At 41.9% G+C, this 21,915-nt stretch overlaps 1 protein-coding gene across 5 annotated transcripts in view; it reads left to right on the forward strand.

The window, feature by feature from the left end:
* ARFGEF3 (ARFGEF family member 3) overlaps positions 1 to 10,557 on the forward strand; it is a 125,706-nt gene extending 115,149 nt beyond the window's left edge. For all 5 annotated transcript variants that reach the window (XM_048844413.2, XM_075126774.1, XM_048844414.2 and 2 more), the window contains one exon: positions 1,829 to 10,557. In XM_048844413.2, the coding sequence (XP_048700370.2) occupies positions 1,829 to 2,020 (192 nt within the window). In that variant the 3' untranslated portion in view covers positions 2,021 to 10,557. The remainder of the gene's footprint in view (positions 1 to 1,828) is intronic.
* The last annotated feature ends 11,358 nt before the right edge of the window (positions 10,558 to 21,915 follow it).

The following is a 21,915-nucleotide window of genomic DNA, read 5'->3' on the forward strand; positions in this document are numbered from 1 at the left end:
TAGGCTGCTAATTGCTTGTCTGTTTTGAAAATGGGAATTAGGCATCTCAATCGCTGAGGATACGTCTAAATTCCAGCTGGGAGGTGTGATTCCCAGCGCAGGTAGACACATTCGCACTAGCTCATCTTGAGCTAATGCGCTAGAGCTAAGAGTGTCTACCTGGGCTGGGACTCTCACCTCCCAGCTGCAGTACAGACATACCCTTAGGTGCTTTTGGAAATGTTACCAGTTGTCTCAGATGTGTTATGATTACCCTTACTTAATGTGCGATATTGTGGAAATGGCAGATCCTGCAATGTTAGACTTCCACTACAATTTTTATTTTAATTAGCTTTCTTTGTGCAGTCCACAATTTTGCATACGTTTTGAGGTTTGCCACACACTTTTCCTCAATAGTACAGTCAAACTCCATTTATCTGAGCTGGTAGCAGCTGGGGCTCGAGCTGTGTCAGCCCCATGCAAAGCAGGACTCTCATTGTCAGCCCGAGGCATTAATGACTGTAATACAGTTGTAGCAAAATATCTAGTTATCAAAAAAAATGAGTAGGTATAGCACAATACTTGAGTGTTTTTATTGTTCCAGCAAATTTTTCTTCCACAAACAGGTCTTCTCTGGCTTTTCCAGATTACCACAATTAATAAAGGTCCATTATTCCTTTTCTGCAACTTGTCCATGCCTTGTCCGCAATCATCCTGCAATTCAAGTAGGGCCTTACTTATGATGCTCTTGTAATAGAACTGCTTCTTTGGTCAATTGCAAAGCAGAAATATTGAACTGATTACTATTTTTATCTCTGGATGAGAGACGACACGCCACAGGCACCAAACTTTGGATTTGGGCTCATTTTGTGATAGGCTAGTATGTGAAAAAACACTACAGTGGTGATGTGCTCACAGTTAAGCCAAAAAAAAAAAAAAAAAAAACCTTGGCTATATTGTGGGTCTTCCTGATTCCTGTTGTACCCTCTGAATATGAAACATGCTAGCATCGTTCTAGACTTTTCCTGCTGTCATAGCCTCAAGATCTCCTTATTTTCTACCATGTAATATGACCCAAGAGGAGACTGTTCTCTCCAGAAAGTGCGAGTAAATTTCTGTCTTCAATGGGATTTACTCATATACTGTAGGTGGAGATTTCCCCCTGGAATGTACCTTGCTGCACCTCAAAAAAAAAAAAATGCAATTTGCGTCTCCCTCTTAGCTGGCTGCCAAGCTGTCTTTAGGTGCCCAGAGCCACAATTGTGAGGGCTTCCTCTCTCTCTATTACAACCTGACCCTAACCAGACGAAAGTATAGTTCGTAGTGCTCTTTCTTTAAGAGTCTGAAGTGTCAGTTCAGTGAAGAGAGGGCTCTGTTCATCCTAATCCCTTATTCAAATCTCCTATGAATGTTTCCTTTGCAAAACACTGCAACGATGAAGATGCTTATGTCCATCTTATTTTGAATTTAAAGGAGCAAGAGTGTCCCTTACTGAATCCTTTTTCTCTTGGGTAAGAGAAGGAGGGCCCCAGACTTTATTTAATAACAACAACAACAACGATGAAGTGGATTCTAATGGAATGCAAGGTTTGGAAGAATCTGCTTTTAAGATGTAGTGATGGGATTGAGACAAAGAGCCTGATTCTCATGTCAATTATATCAGTCATACCCCTGTGCATTTCCATTGACTATTGAGTGGGTAGTTCTGATTTACACTGGTGCCACTGGTAGCAAATTGAAACCCATAGTGTGCTATGGCCTTCCAGTGGCTATTTATGTGGCTCTTTTCTGATTCTGCTTCTGTACAGCAGAGACACTTTTTTTTTTAATTATTCTAATTTTGTTTTAGGCATGGACCAACATGGTGCTGACTGTTCTCAACCAGATTCAGACCCTGCCTGACCAAACATTCACAGCCCTCCAGCCAGCTGTGTTCCCCTGCATCAGTCAGCTGACTTGTCACGTGACCGATATCCGAGTCCGTCAGGCTGTGAGAGAATGGCTGGGAAGAGTGGGAAGGATCTATGAAATCATTGTATAAAGGAGACATGTTTCATTAGCAAGGGGAGAAGGAATCCAAGGTTTTTACAGGTATACAAACAGAATGCCGTTACTGAAAGTAACTGGTACGGAGCTACACATGCAATGTCTATTCATGGTGATAAATTCTGAAACAGCAAGCCCTCCAACATGTCCTTTACCTACTTAAGATTGTATGTTTGTCATTCTCACCCCAACAAAGGAAGCGCTACACTTCACATTAAGTAGCATGACATAACACCAAGTGATGAATCTGAAAATTGCTGGTAAATCAGGCTGGTACATAAAGGCTCAGTAAATTTCATAGATTGTGTATGAATGTGTTTCTGCAGTGAGGAAAGGAGAAGAAATAGTCAGAATCTCCGTGGATGCAGTTAGGATGAAAGCATCTGTGTTCACCTAATATGGGTCTCTCAGATACCTGTAATTCCCAAGATTTAGGACCAGAATTATCAGCCTGGCCTTACCTGGCCTCCATTTTTTGAACATGTAATATTGTGGGCCCCACTAATTGAAAGTTCAGCGGATTCAATAATTGGTCTCACTTAGATGTTTAAGTACAGGAGTTGATTATGCTTCAAAACACAACTGGATCACCTCATTCACACACCTAGATAACTGAATAATTGTGAGGAAAAAGCTGAGGGCACAACAAGTGAAGGCAGGGGGGAGGGGTTGTTTGTTTGTGGTACTCTTTTAAATTTTCCACATGAAACTAAAACACATCTGGGAAAAAAGTCACTATAAAGATTATTGCATATCCAAAAAAAATTATTATTGATCTCACTGCTTAGTAGTCATTAAAATTTACATTCTAGGCAGAGGCTTTAAACCCGGGGTATTGTGTGGCTGAGTAGGAGAGGCCTCTGTAACATAGCATGGGGGTAGTGGGTCCTTTTTGCTGCTAACATATGGGGCATGGCTTGAAGAAAGGTGGAATTTCCAGGGCTCCTCTTTATTCCACTATCAGCCACATATACAACAAAACCCTCTCTGCTAGTCCATATTGCAGATACTATTACATTCATTCCCCAGGCATAACTCCCACCGAGGTCACAGTGGCAGTTCTTCTGTGAAGCTAGTGATGAATATGCACTAGTGAGCTAAATTGCAGCCTGGCCAAGAGAATTGTGGCAAACACCTAGCATTTAACCAAACATGATGGAAATATACTATACAGCAGAGTCCTATACATAGAATTGGCTCATATGTTTCCATAGGAGAAGGTATTCTCATGTGTACAGCCAGTCTGCTGTAGCTCTAAGGATCCCCACTATTTGCAGCTATATTTACCCCCACTGCCAGTACCACTTAATATGAGTCAAACTGGACAAGATCTGGCAGTGCAACTCTTCAGTTGGCCAGAGGAGGCCTGTGGTAGAGTGAGTTCCCTGCTCCCTCATACTCCCAGCTTGTGCGGAGTTGACCAGTGCAGTGTGTGTGCGTGTATTGGTGTAAAACAAAATCCTCACTTCAAAAGATGAACCTCAGCCAAGAAGAATATGCTCATTCTGCAAGGAACTCCATGTGAGTGGAACGCCTTTTAAATCTGTGGAATACCATGTGAGTGCAGGGTTTCTCCTGTGCTGATCTCCTTGCAGGATTGGGGCCTAAATTTCTGATAGAATCTCAGTGCTTTGGGATGCTCGGGGGAGGAAAAAAGACTTAAAGCAGCCATGATATTTCCAGTAATTGTGAATTGCTGGTTGATGAATAAGCATGGTAGGTGTAATGGAGGGTCATCTCTGGTTGTGGAATCTTAACACAGTCCCTCTGACAGATGGACAATGTCTACCTGGTGCTCCCTTAATAAGTAGCCCCTGGGTTGATCATACTTTTGGTTGTTCCTCTATTGTATTTACATAGATTTTAACAATTTTACATATAGACTTAAATGCACCTCTATACCTTAAGCCTCTCTGGGTATGTCTATACAGCCTATGGCAGCAAGTCTCAGCCTGGTTTGACACTCAGGCTTATGCTATTCTGTGAAAAACCACCATGTAGATATTGTGGCTCAGGCTTTGAACCTCCCTCCCCACTTTAGGCTTCAGTGCCCAAGCAGCTACATGTCAATTTTAGTGCCGTAGCACAAGCCGGGCAGTTTAGCTTTCTAGTGAATATTTGCTATGTAGCATCTTTTGCCACAAGTTTTTCATCCATTCACACCAGACCTCAAATGGGCCCATACATACGTTGTATTGAGGGTTGCGAACCCTCTGGGATCCTCCCAGTATCTGCATCAATCTCCCAGTGACTATTGAAAGCAATCCAGGAGATTTTAATAGGCTATTTTAAGAAAATTACATTACATCATGGTGGGGGGGAAAATCTCCCGGAATAGCTTCAGGCAGAGTTGGCAACCCTTGTTGTATCGCTTAAATGTGCATTTTCAACAGCTGGCTAAAAGGCACATCTGTCTAACTGCCAAAAGAAGTTAGTTGGGTTTATCTGATCTGTGTTTTACAGTTTGTGCACATGCCTTTACCCAGCATACTACAGTCAAGTTAATACATTCTGTGGTATCAGCTCTCATGTACCCGGCTGGAGCATGTGGGTTTTTTCTTTTCCTTCCTCTGACAGCACACTGAGAAATTAAGGCCAAAATCTATGATGAAGTTAAATTTGAGATCTGAAATTAACAGAAGAAAAGAACTTAAAATCAGCTTCATGAGCCCTGTAAGAATTGCAGCATATTCTGTACAACTTGACTCCTAACGGCAGCTGAGTCTACCCCATCCCCCTGCCCTGTTCCAACTTGGCTGCAATATGTGGGCACAGTGGCAGCATCCATATGGATGCCAATCTTAGGGCAATATTCTTTCCTCTGAACTAGTTCCTGTGCAGTGCTCAGGCAGCACGAAGGAGGCAGAATGGGGCCAGGGCTTGCTAGCTGCACATTCCCTGACAGAGGAGCTCTAAGCTTGCATGCAATGAGACCAATTGATTTCTGCTCCAGCCACCTTCCCACCCCCCTATTGGGGTTATTTTGGAGGGATGGAGCAGAGTTATCTGCTGGAATGTAGTTCCCCAGCAGCTGTCTTGCCTTACACTGGGGCAGATGGGCACACACAGGAAGCCATAACTGGCTCCCTCACTCCCACCATCGCCATGACTACAGTGGGACAGGAAATGGTTTGTCCACCTCATGAGAATGTTGTTTTTTTTTAAAAAAGTCTAAATCTCAAAACTTTTCACTAACCAAAAAATTGACCCATTTTTGCTTTTACTTCAACTTGGTTCTGTGGTTGGTTGGTTTGTGCTATACTTTAACTTGAATTTTAAAACAAAGTCATTCTGACCTGAAAAATTGAACTTTCTTTTAAAAGACTTAAAGGACAGGGTGGGGGAAACATTTTGACACACAATTATTTTCCCACAAACACTTTTGGCCTCAGTTTCTATGAATGGGCATTTTGGGTTTGAAAAGTTCCTGACCATCTCTCACCGCCACCCACCTGCACAGAGTTCGGCTCATCGTAAGAGCATGAGAGAGACTAGTCCTTCATGTAACTCCTGCAGCTAATTGGCTACATCACTGCTTTTTAAAGTTTGGGGGGGAGGGTTGGTTTTTTTTTAAGCCATCAACATAAAGTGCCCACTCTCCCCACCAGTGCCTAAGGTTTTAAGAAGACATTAACAAATGTGTGTACAATATTGCTGGCATTTAATAAAAAAAATTAGGGAATTTTTTTTCTTGCAAATAATGTTGTAAGTGTAAAAGGGGTATGTCTGGCCCACTACGACAGGTCTTTAAAACAGCTCCAGTCTAACTGCCTCACTTTGCCATTGGTGATGTTTTAACATTTTATGTAAACAGCAAAACCACCACAACCATGATAATTTAATGAATAATTTGTGTAGAAAGCTTGATGAGACATAATGATCTCCAGGGAAAAGTAAACTCAGAATCATCACCACTCAGTTATGCTTAGACCCAGTTAGGTTTATAGAGGAAAGAAAGGGCCCCCCTGACTGTAGTCCCTCTGGGAACCTCTCAAACCACTGTAGAGGTGATGTGACAGCTCTCCCCCATCCTCCTCCCAGCCCTCTAGTGTGGAGGGCAGGATCAGGGACACGGCTGGATAGCACAGTGCTATGGCCACTTTCTGTTTCCGGGGGCCTGATGGAAGAGAGTGTAAGTTAGAGAGCACTGTTGAGAATCTTTTTATTCCAGGGGTTCAGTATGCTGCTGCAAAACCCCAAACTATGGGGAGTATAAGCTACCATTGCCCTCCCCACCCCATCCAAGTAACAGAGGGCTTTTCCACAGGGCAAGTTAGTGCACAGAAAGCCTGGGGGTGAATCTACAACACACACCAGCTTACTACGCTGCCTGTGTTTTTCCTATCTGCTTGCAAGCCAGGGTGTGATGCTACAGCCCTCCCTGCTTTCAGTAACTTGTCTTGCTATTTAATCATAAAAGGTGGGTGAGGTAATAGCTTTTATAAATATAAAAAGACAAGATACTACCTCACCCACATTGTGTCTCCAATATCCTGGGCACAACACAGCTACAACACTACACACAACAGTGTGATTAAATAGTCTGTCCTGAATCATGGGCCTTTTGTTCCAAAAATTAAAGCAAAGGGATATCAGAAGCTTTAAACACATGCTTGAGCTGATTTTTTTTTTTAATATAGTATTGGTAAAAGTAACAGCTACTGTAGTAATTGAAAGATTAGAGAAAAAAATGATTGCTTGAGACTGCATTTGATAGCACTTTATGTATAACTGTTTCGCCTCTTGTTGGTGTAGCTCTTTCACAAACTAACAGGAGAATAAAACATTTGAAAAATAGTAAAATGTGACTAAAACTTCAACAGTTGGCTGATGGAATCTGAGGCAGTTGTAGTACTAGAAACTACTTTAACGCTTTTTAAAAAACTGGCTAGATTTTAAGGTAGTGAAAGCTTAAAGAAACTCTTGTGGAAAATGCAGGGTCTCAGCTTTAGGAAAAGAACTGTATATTAAGCAGGTACTAGTGTTATAAAACAGGATGCTCTGATGAAGTGAGCTGTAGCTCACGAAAGCTTATGCTCAAATAAATTGGTTAGTCTCTAAGGTGCCACAAGTACTCCTTTTCTTTTTGCGAATACAGACTAACACGGCTGCTACTCTGAAACCTGTTACTAGTGAGTTCATGGAGCAGACACTGTTGGATTTCCACTTAAGAAATACAATATCCTCTTTCATACACAAGAGTCCCATGGAAATCATTAAAGGACATTTCAACCCCTGCTAGGATAATAGCGTGAGGTGATGGGAACATATTACTAGTTTAATTGGAAAATTCTAAACAGCCTTTAAAGGCAGCCTGGTTTACAATGCATTTCAGACAGACACAATTCTTTCTAGCTCTGGGTTAAAAACTGGATTCTTCACCTGACTTGCTTCTGTGTTTCTTATTTCCATTTTGTGTGTCACACGTTTGTGTGTGTTTGTTTTTATTTGGAAAGACAACAATGAATGTACAAGTTCTGCCAGCTTCTGCACCCTTGTAAATAATCTGTAGTAAATTATAAAATGTTTTCTCCAGCGTTTTGTCAGTGAAAGAAACTGCTCCTGTGCTCTCATAAGACGCCATAACTCTGTTTTGTTCCTTTTTTCCTGTTTTGAAGGTGATTTTTAATTTAAATATGCAGTGTTTTTATAAGGCCATCCTGTCAAGGTGGAGCTTTTAAGAGAATGTTTTTCAAGTGTTGCATGGCAGTCCTGGGTATTGTTTGTTAATGAGATTTTAATTGTGGAACTCCCTCTTGTCATGTTTAAAATGTACCCCTCCCCAGATTTTCTGCCCCTTCAACAAAACAAATTTGAGATTCCAAATTCAGCTTTGGTGATTAACTTTGAAACTCATGGGCGGTACACAGGGATCCAAACTGAACAAAGATATCCTACACTGGAGAACTGTACCACTGCCACCTGTCCTGGGGCCATGCCTCCACCAGAGTTAACCTGTTTCAGATGCAGCACGTCCACACTGTGCTTGTCAGTCACTGTACCACTGCATTGCGAGTGCTCTTCTGATAAAACTAGGCACAGCTCCTGGAGGGTCCACAAGATAGGAACTCTAATGAGATGTGGCCGTTTATGCACACCTCCTTAAGCGTGCAGGAGAGAAATCTGGTACTGTGCCCTTCTTGAGATTTGTATCTCCTTAAGGCATTTAGGACTCAATCCTGCACTATTGAAATCTGAAGGGAGCAAGATCAGACCCTTATCCTGCTTACCTTTTCAGATTCTTAGGAGATTGCAAAGCTTCTCAAAAACCTCTGGATGTATACAGGCCCTCATTCTAGTGTATCTCCTGAGATACTCATGCACCCCTGCAAACAAAAACCTCCAGGTTTAGGACAGCTCTAGTTTTATGGCCTGATCGTATAAGCCTAAGTCATAACTGTCCTGCCCCTGTGTTCTGAGTAAAACAGAGAAATGTTAACATTCCCATGACCTTGAAGAATTACAGATATCTAAAATGTGTGCTAATGACTTATTTGGGAGGTACCATTACTCGGTTTGGAATTTTTCTATATAATTTCATTCCTCCCCTTGCCCATACTGTTGAGTGTGTGAGAGAGTGAATCTACTCTTGAGTAGCCCATTTGCGTGGTCTATTCGGTAAAATCATTTAGGCGAGGCAATACATGTGTTGCTAACTAGTCACATACCATAAGGCAATGGTTCTGGTTTTGCTCATTTGAAATGTGAGGATTCCCCCACTCCCACCCCAGTTTTCAGAAACTCTTTGGATTTTAAAGGAATGAGTACTGGCACTCACTTTTTTACTAATAAATGCAAAAGAGAACATAGCATACAAACAAAAAGTTTTATTTTATGTAATATAAATAATAGCACCAGGCTGCAAAGGATCCATTCTTTTCCAAATCCCCTGCATTCCTTACAGCTCATGAGGCTACAGCATGGGATTATTTTGGCAACACACCAGCACAACCCCACTGTATTTCATATGTGCACTGACCAGATCACCATCTCCCCCTCCTGCGCTCCCTCCAATTCAGTTTAATTAACGCCTCAACTTGGAACACGCACTCCCCCAGGGTCATTCCTCAGCACAGTCAGTGTCCTAATTTACCAGACAAACAGGCAGGAGCTTTGGCCATAAAAATACAAATAAAAGAGTGCTGCAAAGTTCTGCTTCTGTAATGTCTGCACGTAAAATAATTAAAATTTATATTTAGAGGCTCAGGCTAAAAGTTTTAGGGGAAAAAAATCGACATCTTTTTGGAAGGCTGTGGCATAAAACTAAAGTAAATCAAGAGTGAACCAGGGCATGGGATCATACCTCTAGCCTGCCCTTTATTTTAGACCCAATTTTGCTATTTGGTGTTCTCTGTTGTAAAGAATTGAGCATCAGAACCACTGAGTCAGGTAACAACTTTAGAGACTGGGAGAAATTTCTTTAGCAAAAATAGCATCATCCTAGGAAAGTTCTTGCACTCTGACTTCCTATTCCCATATTTCCTTTCCCTGTCCCAAATTTGGGCTAAGCTAAAGTGAGAGTTAGAGGAACTACCACAATTCAACAAGAAGCGACTGAAATGAATGACAGCTGTGCTGGTAGGATGGTGCAGGCGATTAGCTTTGAGCAGCGAACGAACCCAAATGGCTAGGACCGCTCCGAGCCTAGACGTGTGGCAAACACACCATTCTACACAGAGAGAGAAGATGAGAAGGCCGTAGTGAAGGCTGCGACTGTTCGCTGTTACTGCAAGACCATGTACTGTACAATGAGGCTTGCAGTGGGGGGTTTTCACAACAGATTGCTTCATGGGACTTGGGATCTGTGGCAAGTATCTTCTTGCAGTCCCCCTAATTGTGTTTGTTTGCAACATATAATGCTATAACAAACTAAACCCTTTTTCCCCTCCTACAAGGAATTGAAAATAAAGCCAAAAGGGAGTTAACACTCCACTTGCCTTCTTAAAATTATGCCAAAGATCTAACTCTTTCCTGTTTGAAAGTGACCGTGTGATTTAACTACAATATTCCCACAGTGATGACTGCCCTAACAAGCATTTTACTAATAAAAACCACTAATCCCAGGACTTTACCTTCATGGTCATATGTTAAATGAAGAGCCTCTGATAATTTTCTAGTGACTTGAACTGACCTTGTCAAGGGAGTTAGTACATTTGGTTTACATTCTATACAGGTCACACATAGTTATCTACACCCTGATCCTCAAAGGTCATTAGACATTGACATTAGGTACCTAAATACTCTAATGCTCATCTAGCTGGGATTCAGAGATATTTTATCTCCTATCTTTCTTTGGGCCCTTTAGACAAGAAACACTGCCTCATACCTGCTGTGCTCTTTTGTGCCGCCGCGTTTGTTTGGTTATTATGTGTCCATTGCCCAACAGGTCACTATAAGCTGGCTTGCAAAATGTATTTTGTGTATATTTTATTCAAACTGAATTCAGAAAGGAAAATATTTTAAAACAAATTATAAACAAACTGTATTTATGTTGCTTGTGTTGTAGAATAAAGAAGCAAATGCAAAAAAAAATCTAAATTTTGTTTGTGATAGGACAGTATCATACAATCCTTTCACAGTTCAGTCAACTGAAGGAGCAGAGTGGGGGAACCCTGGAATACTTGTTATTTAGTGATCTAGGCTGTAATTTTTAGAGCTGACCTCAGAGATTTACAAAAAGAAAAGGAGGACTTGTGGCACCTTAGAGACTAACCAATTTATTTGAGCATATAGATGCTCAAATAAATTGGTTAGTCTCTAAGGTGCCACAAGTCCTCCTTTTCTTTTTGCGAATACAGACTAACACGGCTGTTACTCTGAAACCTCTCAGGGATTTAGCCACCCAACTCCCATTGAAGTGAATAGGATTTGTGAAACTGAGGCACTTTTGAAAATGTTACCCTAAATCCCATCGTCAAAAGGGACAAGGTATTTATGTGCCTAAAGATGCAAACTTTGGTATAGGTGCCTAACTCAACTCCCATTTAAATCAATGAGAGCCCTTTGGCTTTGATTTCAATCAGAGTTAAGTACCTAACCTGCAAAGATGCTTTTGAAAAGCCCACAAGGCACCTAGCTTCATGTTTAGGTGCCTCAGTGTCTTTAAAAATACTTGGCTCCCTTTGAAAATGGGAGCCTAAGTCACTTAGGCACTTTATACCCTAAATTTCCTAATCAGTTTTTGAAAACCCCAACCATAGTTCAGCAAATATGTAGCAAATCTAATTTGTATTTAACTAGTTTGTTAAATACACTCAGCAACCAAAATATATGCTTAAAAACCCAATTCTCGATAATTCTTTGAATTTAGATCTATGCCAACAACAACTTGAGAACACTAGTTGCTAAATTAACAGATAATTTACTATAGCGTCACCATGGTAAGAGAAAGCTAAGGTACAATAACCTATCTTGGATGCAAAATTTAATAATGATCATAGAGCATGCTGGCTAGTTTTACTCAGAGGAGGAAGAGGTACCAGAGGACTCCACCAAATCAACGGTGCCAAGGTCCCAAAAAGTGGAGGTTGGGAGGGGGCTGCCATCCTCACGATATGAGGTGTACAGCTGGCAGATGGAGCGGAACCAGATTTTGGGTTGCCATACAGGTTAGACGTCACAAGCTTAAAGTTAGCACCAGTGACACCTCTCTCCTTGAGCCACTCCGGCCTGTTATAAGCAAAACGCAAGGACAGCCAGAGCCACTCAAAAAACAGGGACACTTTTTCCACTGTTTGCGCTGACAGACTTGCACTCCCTTTTTTAGCATTGAAAAAAAGTGTCAACTAGCCCTCGTGTTGGTCAACAAACTAAAAAACATTTTATACATTGACGACATTTCCCCCATTTAAAAAAAAAAAAAGTAAAAACTTCGCTTAAATTCAAAATATTTTCATCAGCACCAAATACAATGAATTGTTGTCCTGGTGTAATGAGAGTGCGGCCTCCAGTTTTGGGTGCAGTATGAAGAAACAGTTACATTAGTACTTGGACCTGGACCCCACAATCCTTGTTCACATCAAACTCCTATTGCACTCAAGTGTTTTGGAATCTAAAGCAAGGCAGGATCTGTCCCTTGATGTGTATAACAGACTCTTACTTCCATTGGGCTGTTGCACAAAGAGAAGTGTATTAAAGCAGATTACAAAGGAATAAAATGTGGGCATTGTGTTTTAATAATCCGATGGCACTTTTGGCAAAAAGTAGGGGGGTGTTAAAACCCAACATCAGGGTCCAATTCCATTCTGGGTAATTACATTTTGCTGCCTAAAACTCTCGTGTAACTCCAATTAGATTATCTTCATTTACTCCTAAACAGTGTTGCTGGAACAGAATGGCTATTGGGTAATCAACATAGGAGGTGCAGGGGGGAGTGACTCCCTGTCTCTACAAGGTCTGTATTCTCACTTGCACTGATTTTGCACCATTCACGTCAGTGGCATGATGCTTGGTTTAGACTAGTGCCTGTAAAGTGCATTGCACACATAAAATAGAAAGTATCAGGTTTCTTTCAGTTGCACAGAGGACATTTGTTCTTCCTTCATGTATTGGCTTAAATTCCAACAGTTTGTCAGGAAAGTGGCTGTGATAAATATTTAATAGGTAGGGGTTTTTAATCTAAGCGCTGTGTGTCCTTCAGCAGAGTCAGTGACCTCATAAACCAGACAGAAGAAAAATACAAACTTAATGCATTGCTTTGGCTTTCATTAATTGACTGGTGAATAAAACTTCCCATTAGCTCACGCATATGAGACTATTTTACCTAATCCTTTCATCAACTATACATTCTCTTTTATTTATAGTTGCCTGATTTAGCAACGTGACAGCCACTGTACCATACACCACCTATTTTGGCCAATCGTGCAAACAGTTTTGTCATCAACTAGTCACCCCCCCCCCCGTAAATTCTATAATTTTAGTTTTCATGTTAGTTCTGGGAGATGCAAATATAGGCGTTGAACATACAGTATGAGAAGGTGTTCTCAGTTTCCAGAATTGAAAGCAAGTCTCTCTATTTTGGAGCATTCCTGTCTGCACAATTGCATCCTGATTTGTGAGCAGAAGAGAAATGGATCCCACTTTTTACAACCCACTCGCATTGAGAATAGTTCTAAGATCAAGATGCAGGGGTAAAAACCCTCCTTTCTTAGCGATTCCCATTTTCTTCCATACTCATTCCAACTGTCTTTGCTCATTCACTCTCTCAAGATACTCCTCAGTATGGTTTCAAAATAGAACAAAACTCAATAAGGTTCAATAAGGATAAGTGCAGGGTCCTGCACTTAGGATGGAAGAATCCAATGCACCGCTACAGACTAGGGACCGAATGGCTAGGCAGCAGTTCTGCGGAAAAGGACCTAGGGGTGACAGTGGATGAGAAGCTGGATATGAGTCAGCAGTGTGCCCTTGTTGCCAAGAAGGCCAATGGCATTTTGGGATGTATAAGTAGGGGTATAGCGAGCAGATCGAGGGACATGATCGTTCCCCTCTATTCGACATTGGTGAGGCCTCATCTGGAGTACTGTGTCCAGTTTTGGGCCCCACACTACAAGAAGGATGTGGATAAATTGGAGAGAGTCCAGCGAAGGGCAACAAAAATGATTAGGGGTCTAGAACACATGAGTTATGAGGAGAGGCTGAAGGAGCTGGGATTGTTTAGCCTGCAGAAGAGAAGAATGAGGGGGGATTTGATAGCTGCTTTCAACTACCTGAAAGGGGGTTCCAAAGAGGATGGCTCTAGACTGTTCTCAATGGTAGCAGATGACAGAATGAGGAGTAATGGTCTCAAGTTGCAGTGGGGGAGGTTTAGATTGGATATTAGGAAAAACTTTTTCACTAAGAGGGTGGTGAAACACTGGAATGCGTTACCTAGGGAGGTGGTAGAATCTCCTTCCTTAGAGGTTTTTAAGGTCAGGCTTGACAAAGCCCTGGCTGGGATGATTTAACTGGGAATTGGTCCTGCTTCGAGCAGGGGGTTGGACTAGATGACCTTCAGGGGTCCCTTCCAACCCTGATATTCTATGATTCAATTTGGGTAACATTTACAACACTGAATGTGAAGCAGGCTCAAGACTGAAGGAGAAGAGGAAGTGCCCCTTTTTGGGGTCCTACATCCAGGGCATGAACTAGGGTCCATGTAGTTCCACTTGGTCAGGTAAATCCCTTTATTGTAATATTTTGAATTTCCATATAACTATCGCTCCTGATTTAGCCCAATGCACTTGACAAATATATAGCATGCCACAGAGGAAATAACTACATTAATATTAAATTAAGGCATTTCCCTCAATTGCAAAGCTCCTCAGGTGCCCCAGAGCAGAACTTCCTCAAGCACGCCTTAGGAGGCTGCAAAAGGGCTCCTTCCTTTTGCACACATGCTACAGTCCTTAGCAGAGAGAAACGCTCTTTGGGCCTTCCTCATGTTGAAAATAGCTTTGAAGATGAACCGGAGTAAGGTCTCTCATTTGCACTAAGCGAAGGCCACAGTAGTGCCTTCTATACCCCCTTGGAATATTACAAGTTCCAGAGGGACTAAAGCAGTAGTTTATTGCTTGCCATAAGGAATCCAGTTTTAATAAGCTTAGTGTGCACCTGCACGGATCCCTAGCAAGGCCTTCCCCAGAGCAGAGGGTCTCAACCCTTTTCTCAGGACCCACCCCCAACATGCTATATAAACTCCATGGCCCATCTATGCCACAATAACTGGGCCAGTGTTAGAGGGTAGCAAGCAAGGAAATTGCCTGGGGTCCCATGCCACCGGGGCCACCACAAAGCTATGTTCGGCTTCCACCTCAGGTAGCCGGGCTCAGGGCCCAAAACTTTAGCCCCAGGTGGTAGGGCTTCAGCTTTCTGCCCTGGGCCCCAGCTTTCTGCCCTGGGCCCCAGCAAGTCTAACACTGGCCCTGCTTGGAGGACCTGCTGAAACCTGCTTCTGGCCCCACAGGAGGCCCCAGGCTCCTGGTTGAGAACTACTGCCCTAGTGAATCTCTTAGGATGTGCAGGAGTGAGCCCTTCCCCTGTGCATCTTAGCCATTAGCACACTCTGCACTTCCAACACAAGTCCCCAGAGCCCTCTCTTAGATTTTAACAGGGCCTATAGGATTGCTTCTCCCAGCCCCAGGTATCCAGGAGTCACCGCAGATGTGTGAATAGACTTTTCTCTCTGTGGGCAAGTTAGTCACCCAGTGCATGACCCATGAATACTTCCTTAGCTACGTACTTTATCCAAAGCCCATGGAAATCTTTCCCGTGCTATCTTTCCCTTGGTTTCACTGGGCGCTTTTACGAGTTTCAATTTAAAACAAATCGAATGTGCAGGTTCAGCATGTGACTGCAACTGCTCAGAAATGAGTCAAATGTAAATCAATAGCCTATAAAACAAGAAGAGCCATTCTCAGGGAAGTTTTCCATGCCCAGTTTCACTTTGCAATCCCCAGGCTGTTCAAAAAGAGAATGCTATACTTTTTTTTTTCCCCCGCTAGAATGGAGAATGTGTGTTTTGTCCCCACTCTCACTACATTCAAACAGCTGAACCATTTTCTCTCTCCCACTTCCTTGAAGAGCACAATACTACGGTGTTCATCCTAAGTAGTAAAGGGTGTAATTCAATTAGCACATCCTCATGCTGTGAGCTGAAGTATTATGAGACTACAACAGCAGTCATTACTGAGGACTATCACTTTTGGATTAATCAGACAAACAGGGAATGGGCATGAGAGGGCATGAGACCCTGAGTTCAAAACATCCAGCTTCTCCTCCTGGAGCTCAAAAACCAAGACAGAGTCATCCCTGAAAGAAACCTCTACAGCTGTCTGAGAACAGCCAGAGATTCAGTTACATTCCCTTTCACCCATACTCTCTTTATTTTCTTTGGATTTGTGTTGGAGGAGAGGGCCAAGAGCTTCTGGCACTGTGTGCTGGATTTTTGGCTTGCATTTCTGAAAACAGGAGCAGAGAATTGGAGGATGGTCTTATTTTAAGTGCATTCCATGAAAAAGATTCCTTTTTGTGAAGAACACAGAACTGAGATACAAAAAAGTAGTCAATTTTCTTTAGCTCTATGTTTTTATAATCCACCAAGAAACTATTTGTTGCTTCTAATATCACATTAAAAATATATATATATTGGACATGGATGTTAAGTTCCCTAATTTTCAGCATCCTTCCAGCAGTGTGACTACAAAATCTGTCAGAACACCAATGGGAATTTGTGCACAGAAGTCAAATCCAGGTGTTCGGTGCAAACTTAACTAGTTTGTGCAGGAGCAGTCTTTTACTAAATGGCTATGCGATGCCTAGCACTATAGGACCCCAGTCTAGTTGGCCCTGCTACGTGCTACTTTGATGCAAATTATAATTATACATGCAATTAATCAACTGGGGCCATGAACATGGGGTTTTGCACCTGCACAAATTTTGCTGCCTGCCACAGTCCTAGTTGAGCTGCCCCTGCTAGACACTCACCAGGCAGCTGTGTTTGGGTCCCACCATGCTGGAACCATGTGCTCTTAAGCTTCCCTTGGTTTGGGTAAATTCCAAAACCAGCCCTTTCCTTAGCCTCTCTGGTGCACTCCCTGGGCAGAGACTCTCTGTCACCCATTCAAAGACATGGAACCACATGCCCTACATCTGAAGGACCAGTGCTAACCTCCCAAGATACCCCAGTTACTTAGGCTGCTGGAAATGCATGGGAAAGGATGAGCTTAACAATGGGCAGTGTCGACAATTCAGTAGTAGCAGCTACCATAGGTAGAGGATAATATAGAAGGGAAGACACTGCTCCAAGCTATTGACTGAAATACCACATATAATGTAGCATTGAATAGCGTGATATTGTCTATTAAGAAAACTCTTGCTTAGTCCATCTGAACACTTAGCGCTTGTCTACATGGTGCACAGTCCAGTTTCTGGGGGTGGGGGGAATTGTAGAGCACTATAAGATGTTACACACTAACTGCCCCATGTAGACTCAGACTCAAAGGACAGAAAGGACCATTGTGATCATCTAGTCTGACCCATAACCTCTGGCTGAGTTACTGAAGGCCTCAAATCATGATTGAAAAGACTTCAAGTTACAGAGAATCCGCCATTTATACTAGTTTAAACCTGCAAGTGATCCCGTGCCCCATGCTGCAGAGGAAGGCAAACTAAAAGGTAACTAGTTCATTGTTCCAGGACTATGTTAATACGCACTAGGTATCTTTTAGTTCATGTCAGTGGAGTCTACCTGGGGCAGTTAGCTGCGTCTATACTGCAGCTGAGAGCAAGTCTTGCACTAGTGGGGCTCAAGCTAGCACACTCAAAATACCAATGTGGACATTCTGGCTCAGGCAGAAGCTTGGTCTCAAACCCACCCAAACTCCTAGGCTTCAGAGCTTGACCTGGAATGTACAAATTGCTACCTGTTCAAAATGTGATGTGAACATAAAGGACTGGGCAGTGATCCACCTCACTGAGTCTAACATGCTTTGATTAGATTTCCAGAATGAACCCTAGTAAATAAATTACTGCCTACAGGATCAATGAGACAAAGGTGACCAGAGGTAGAAGATCAAAACGGCTTCAAGCCTGGACAATCAGTGAGGATATCAATCTCATGGAAAGTGAAGGAGGACAAGAGGGAAATCATTTTATAAAACGTACTGCACATATCCCACAGAGGGGAGAGGAAGGTGACAAAGGTTTTCAGTGTCAAAATGTTCTACACAGCAATGTAATTAATCCCCTCATGGGAAAAATATGAGTATTGGATTCCTGGATTGAATTACGATGGGCTCCACTGAAAAAGCCATGGAGTTTGAGCACTCTGATATAGCTAACTGTTCATGTACAGTCCCAGCTGCTCTGGTGTTCAACAGAGCGGATCTTACTTCTCTCTTGCATACATTACCTTTTCTTTTAAAAGAACACTAAATAATTGAATACCTTCATATAGGCTCTTGTGGCCAGCTCAAAACTCCAGAGATCAAAGATTATTAGTTTGCAAAGCCGACCACGAAAAAAGAAAAGAAGGTGCAGGTTGAAATTTAGCTTGCCTAATTATTTTTCTAGATTCTCTCTCAATCAAATCTTCTTCATCCTTTTTTAGGGGAAAAGGGGGAAGGGAAATTCTGCACAACATAGTTTGCCATAGACTCTTTTGTGTTTCTCCCAGATTATACTCACTGAGTTCCAAGCCAACACATGCTTTCAGGAGAGCAAGCATTCTTGTTGATGGACATTATCCTTTCTACCTCAGAGACTTACATCTGAAACCAAATGCATCCTCAGATTTGAAAACAGCAGCAGGAAGCAATTGAAGACCAGCAAGGCCCTGGTTCTGCCCCTTGGACTTAGGCCTGTTCAGGCAACTCCACTGTGGGACCACCAAGCCTCAAGCAGTTCCCTCCATGCCACATCCTGCCATATGGCCTGGGAAAGAAGAAAAGCATTCCTACACCACAGGCAGTATCCAGGAGCCAGAGATCCCCTGACAGCTCCAGTGGATCAAACACTGTGGGAAAAATGGCAACAGCAGCCTAAGACATATCTACATTACTGTTGCCACCAATGGAGCTGTGCCAGGAGTGGTATATCAGTGAAAGACTTCCAAGAAGTATCTAGCAACAATAAGGCCAGGGAGCGGCTAATCCTGTTGCAAGTTACTTTATCACTTGCAGGTATCTCAGTTAAGTAGGAAAACTGCCCCAATTAAGCAACAGTCCTTGCCTTTAAGTAATTTTATACTTAATTTCATTCCTGGTAAGAGTGCTGATTAAGCAGGTGCTGATTATGTAGGGTGCATATGAAAGCATCTGCTCAATGTACAATGGCAGTCAAAAAAGCTAACAATGTTAGGAACCATTAGGAAAGGGATAGATAAGACAGTAAACATCATAATGCCACTATATAAATCCCTGGTATGCCCACACCTTGCACACTGCATGCAGTTCTGGTTGCCCCATCTCAAAAAATGCTATATTAGAATTGGAAAAGGTACAGAGAAGGGAAACAAAAATGATTCAGGGTATGGAACAGCTTCCATATGAGGAGAGATTTTAAAAGACATTGTTCAGCTTGGAAAAAAAGTCAACTAAGGGGGGATATGATGGAGGTCTACAAAATCATGACTGGAGTGGAGGGAGTGAATAAGAAAGTGTTATTTACCCCTTCACGGAACCCAAGAACAGGGGTCACCATGAAATTAATAGGCAGCAGATTTAAAATAAATAAAAGGAAGATTTCTTCACACAACATACAGTCAACCGGTGCAACTTGTTGCCACGGTGTGTGTGAAGGCCAAAACTACAACTGGGTTAAAAAAATAATAGGTTCATAAATGGCTATTAGCTAAGATGATCAGGAATGCATCCGCATGCTCTAGGTGTCCCTAATCTCTGACGGTCAGAAACTGGGAGTGGTTTACAAAGGATGGATCAGTTGATAAATTGGCCTGTGTTGTTCACTCCCTCTGAAGCACCTGGCATTGACTGTTGTCTGAAGACAGGATACTGAGTTAGATGGACCATTGGTTTGACCCAGTATGGCCATTCTTACAACATTCTCACATTCTTTTCAGAGCAAATGTGTTTGGGAACATCTGATTGCAGCAAATATTTCTTAATGTCTTTCTTTTGTGATGGTAGACTGCATGCTGGATTTTGGAACAGTGATCAGCAAACTTGATAGAACTATGTATGTTACATATCAAAGTACTATTAAAATCACCCATACTGCCTCTCACCAATGCAGGATTTTTCTCCATAGAATCATAGGCCTGGAAGGGACATCAAGAGGTCTTCTAGTCCAGCCCACTGCATTCAAGGCAGGACTAAGTATTATCTAGACCATTTAATAGGACATATTTGCTCATGTTTTCCAACCCCACCCCCACCCCGGAGTCTACTTTTACAGATTCCAGGGTAAGAGTCTCCACAGCTTTCCTGAGGAGATTACTCCATAACCTAATACATCTCTCTATCAAGCCCTCATTCTGATATTCAGCCTAAATTTCTCCTCTCAAAAAACACATCTTGTTATATTTCTATGTATCATAGTAAATAATCCCTCTCTGGTGTTTACTCCCTTCAAATAATTGTAGTTTGTCATAATTCCCCTCTACCCACACCTAAATCACTACTTACACATGTATTGACTAACTCTTAATCTTATACTCTCACCTCCATACCCAGCAGAAACCAGGAAATTGCATAAGCATGTGATGGGTTTTTTTGTTTTTTAAAGGTATGGGTTCATAAAAAAAAAAAAAATCTATGGGATGAATGTTATATTTTATCCAATTACCATTTTCCTCTATATACTTAACTACTTTCTCTTTTAAAATTTGTTCCAAGACCTTGCATACAATTGAGGTCAAATCAACAGGCCTGTCATTTCCCAGATCAATTTTTTTTCCCCCTTTCTTAAAAATAGGAACTATATTAGCAATTCTGAAACCTCTCCAATCATAGTGTATGACCCCTGAGTTTACAGATTCATTAAAAATCCTTGGTATTGAGCTTGCAATTTCATGTGCCAGTTCCTTTAATATTCTTGGACAGAAATTATCTGGGCCCCCTGATTTAGTCCCGTTAAACTATTTGACTTCCACGTCGGATGGGGTAATTTCTACCTCCTTCATTCTTGTTCCCATTAGCCACCCTGCCAAAACCCAAAGCTCTTCATTAGCCTCATTAATAATTGAGGCAAAGTATTTGTTTAGGTGTTGGACCATGCCTAGATTATCTTTAATCTCCACCCCCCATCCTCAGTGCTTAGTGGTCTCACTTCTTTCCTTGATTTTTTTTTTTTAATTATATGGCTAGAGAACCTTTTACTATTGGTTTTAATTTCCTTTTGCAAGGTCCAACTCTGCTTGGTTTTTGGCTGTTCTCCCTACAGTTTCTGACCTCCAAGAGGTAACTTTCCTTACTGATCCATCCCATCTTCCATTCCTTGTAGGTGTTCTGCTTTCTCTCAAACACCTGTTGAAGATGCTTGCTTATCCAGCTTGGTCTGCAACCCTTCCCTATGAATTTTTCCCCCTTGCTTGGTATGCAGACTTCAGATAGTTTTGGCAGCTTTGACTTAAAGTAATTCCAAACCTCTTCAACATTCAGATCCTTGAGTTCTTCAGTCCAGTCCACTTTCCTAACTGATTCCCTTAATTTTTTTAAAGTTTGCCTTTTTGAAATCAAGGAACAGTATACAGTGCGAGATTGGATCAGGGTGCTGTTCCAGCTTGGAGTCTGCTAAATTAAATCAACAGGAGAATTCCCAGGAGCCTGTTGGTGAATGCTTTGTTAAATAATGCAGGTTTCAATTCAGCAACTTTCATCTGGATTCAGTAGTCCATGGACTTAGTATAACTTTCTTACTTTTTAGAAATAAAGTGTATTCTTGGGGACCGAGCATAGGACTGGGAACCAAGGCCTTTTGATTTTTAATTCCTACTTCTGACATTGATTGTCTCTGTGGCCTGGGACTTTAGTTTCCTCTTATTTGCAATAATAATTAATAGTTTTTAACTATCTACCTCATAAAGAGTTTTGTGATGACTGTATCTAAATGGCTGTGTCTTTGTGTGGCCCTTTGGAAAAAAAGTGTTACAATACTTATTGTAGAGACTGCTGAAATGGAGTACAAATATTGAAAAAAACCAAAACAAGCTTTGATCATATTGCTGGAAGATTCTTCAAAAAACCCTTCATTCGTGTCAGTGATTTAGATGAGATTTGTCATATTGACAGGTTCTCATCTGCTATATGTGTGGTTATGCCATACCCTACTTCTCAGCTCCGCTGGTTGAAAGGGGAGAGGTGTGGGGGAGAGGGAGGAAAGAGAGTAAAAGCATCCCATCACTTCCTACCCATCCCCAGTTCAGACACTTCTAATCTTATGAAAATGTGTTTA

The sequence above is a fragment of the Caretta caretta genome, chromosome 3, assembly GCF_965140235.1.
Source record: "Caretta caretta isolate rCarCar2 chromosome 3, rCarCar1.hap1, whole genome shotgun sequence".
In the NCBI taxonomy this organism is placed as follows: domain Eukaryota; kingdom Metazoa; phylum Chordata; order Testudines; family Cheloniidae; genus Caretta; species Caretta caretta.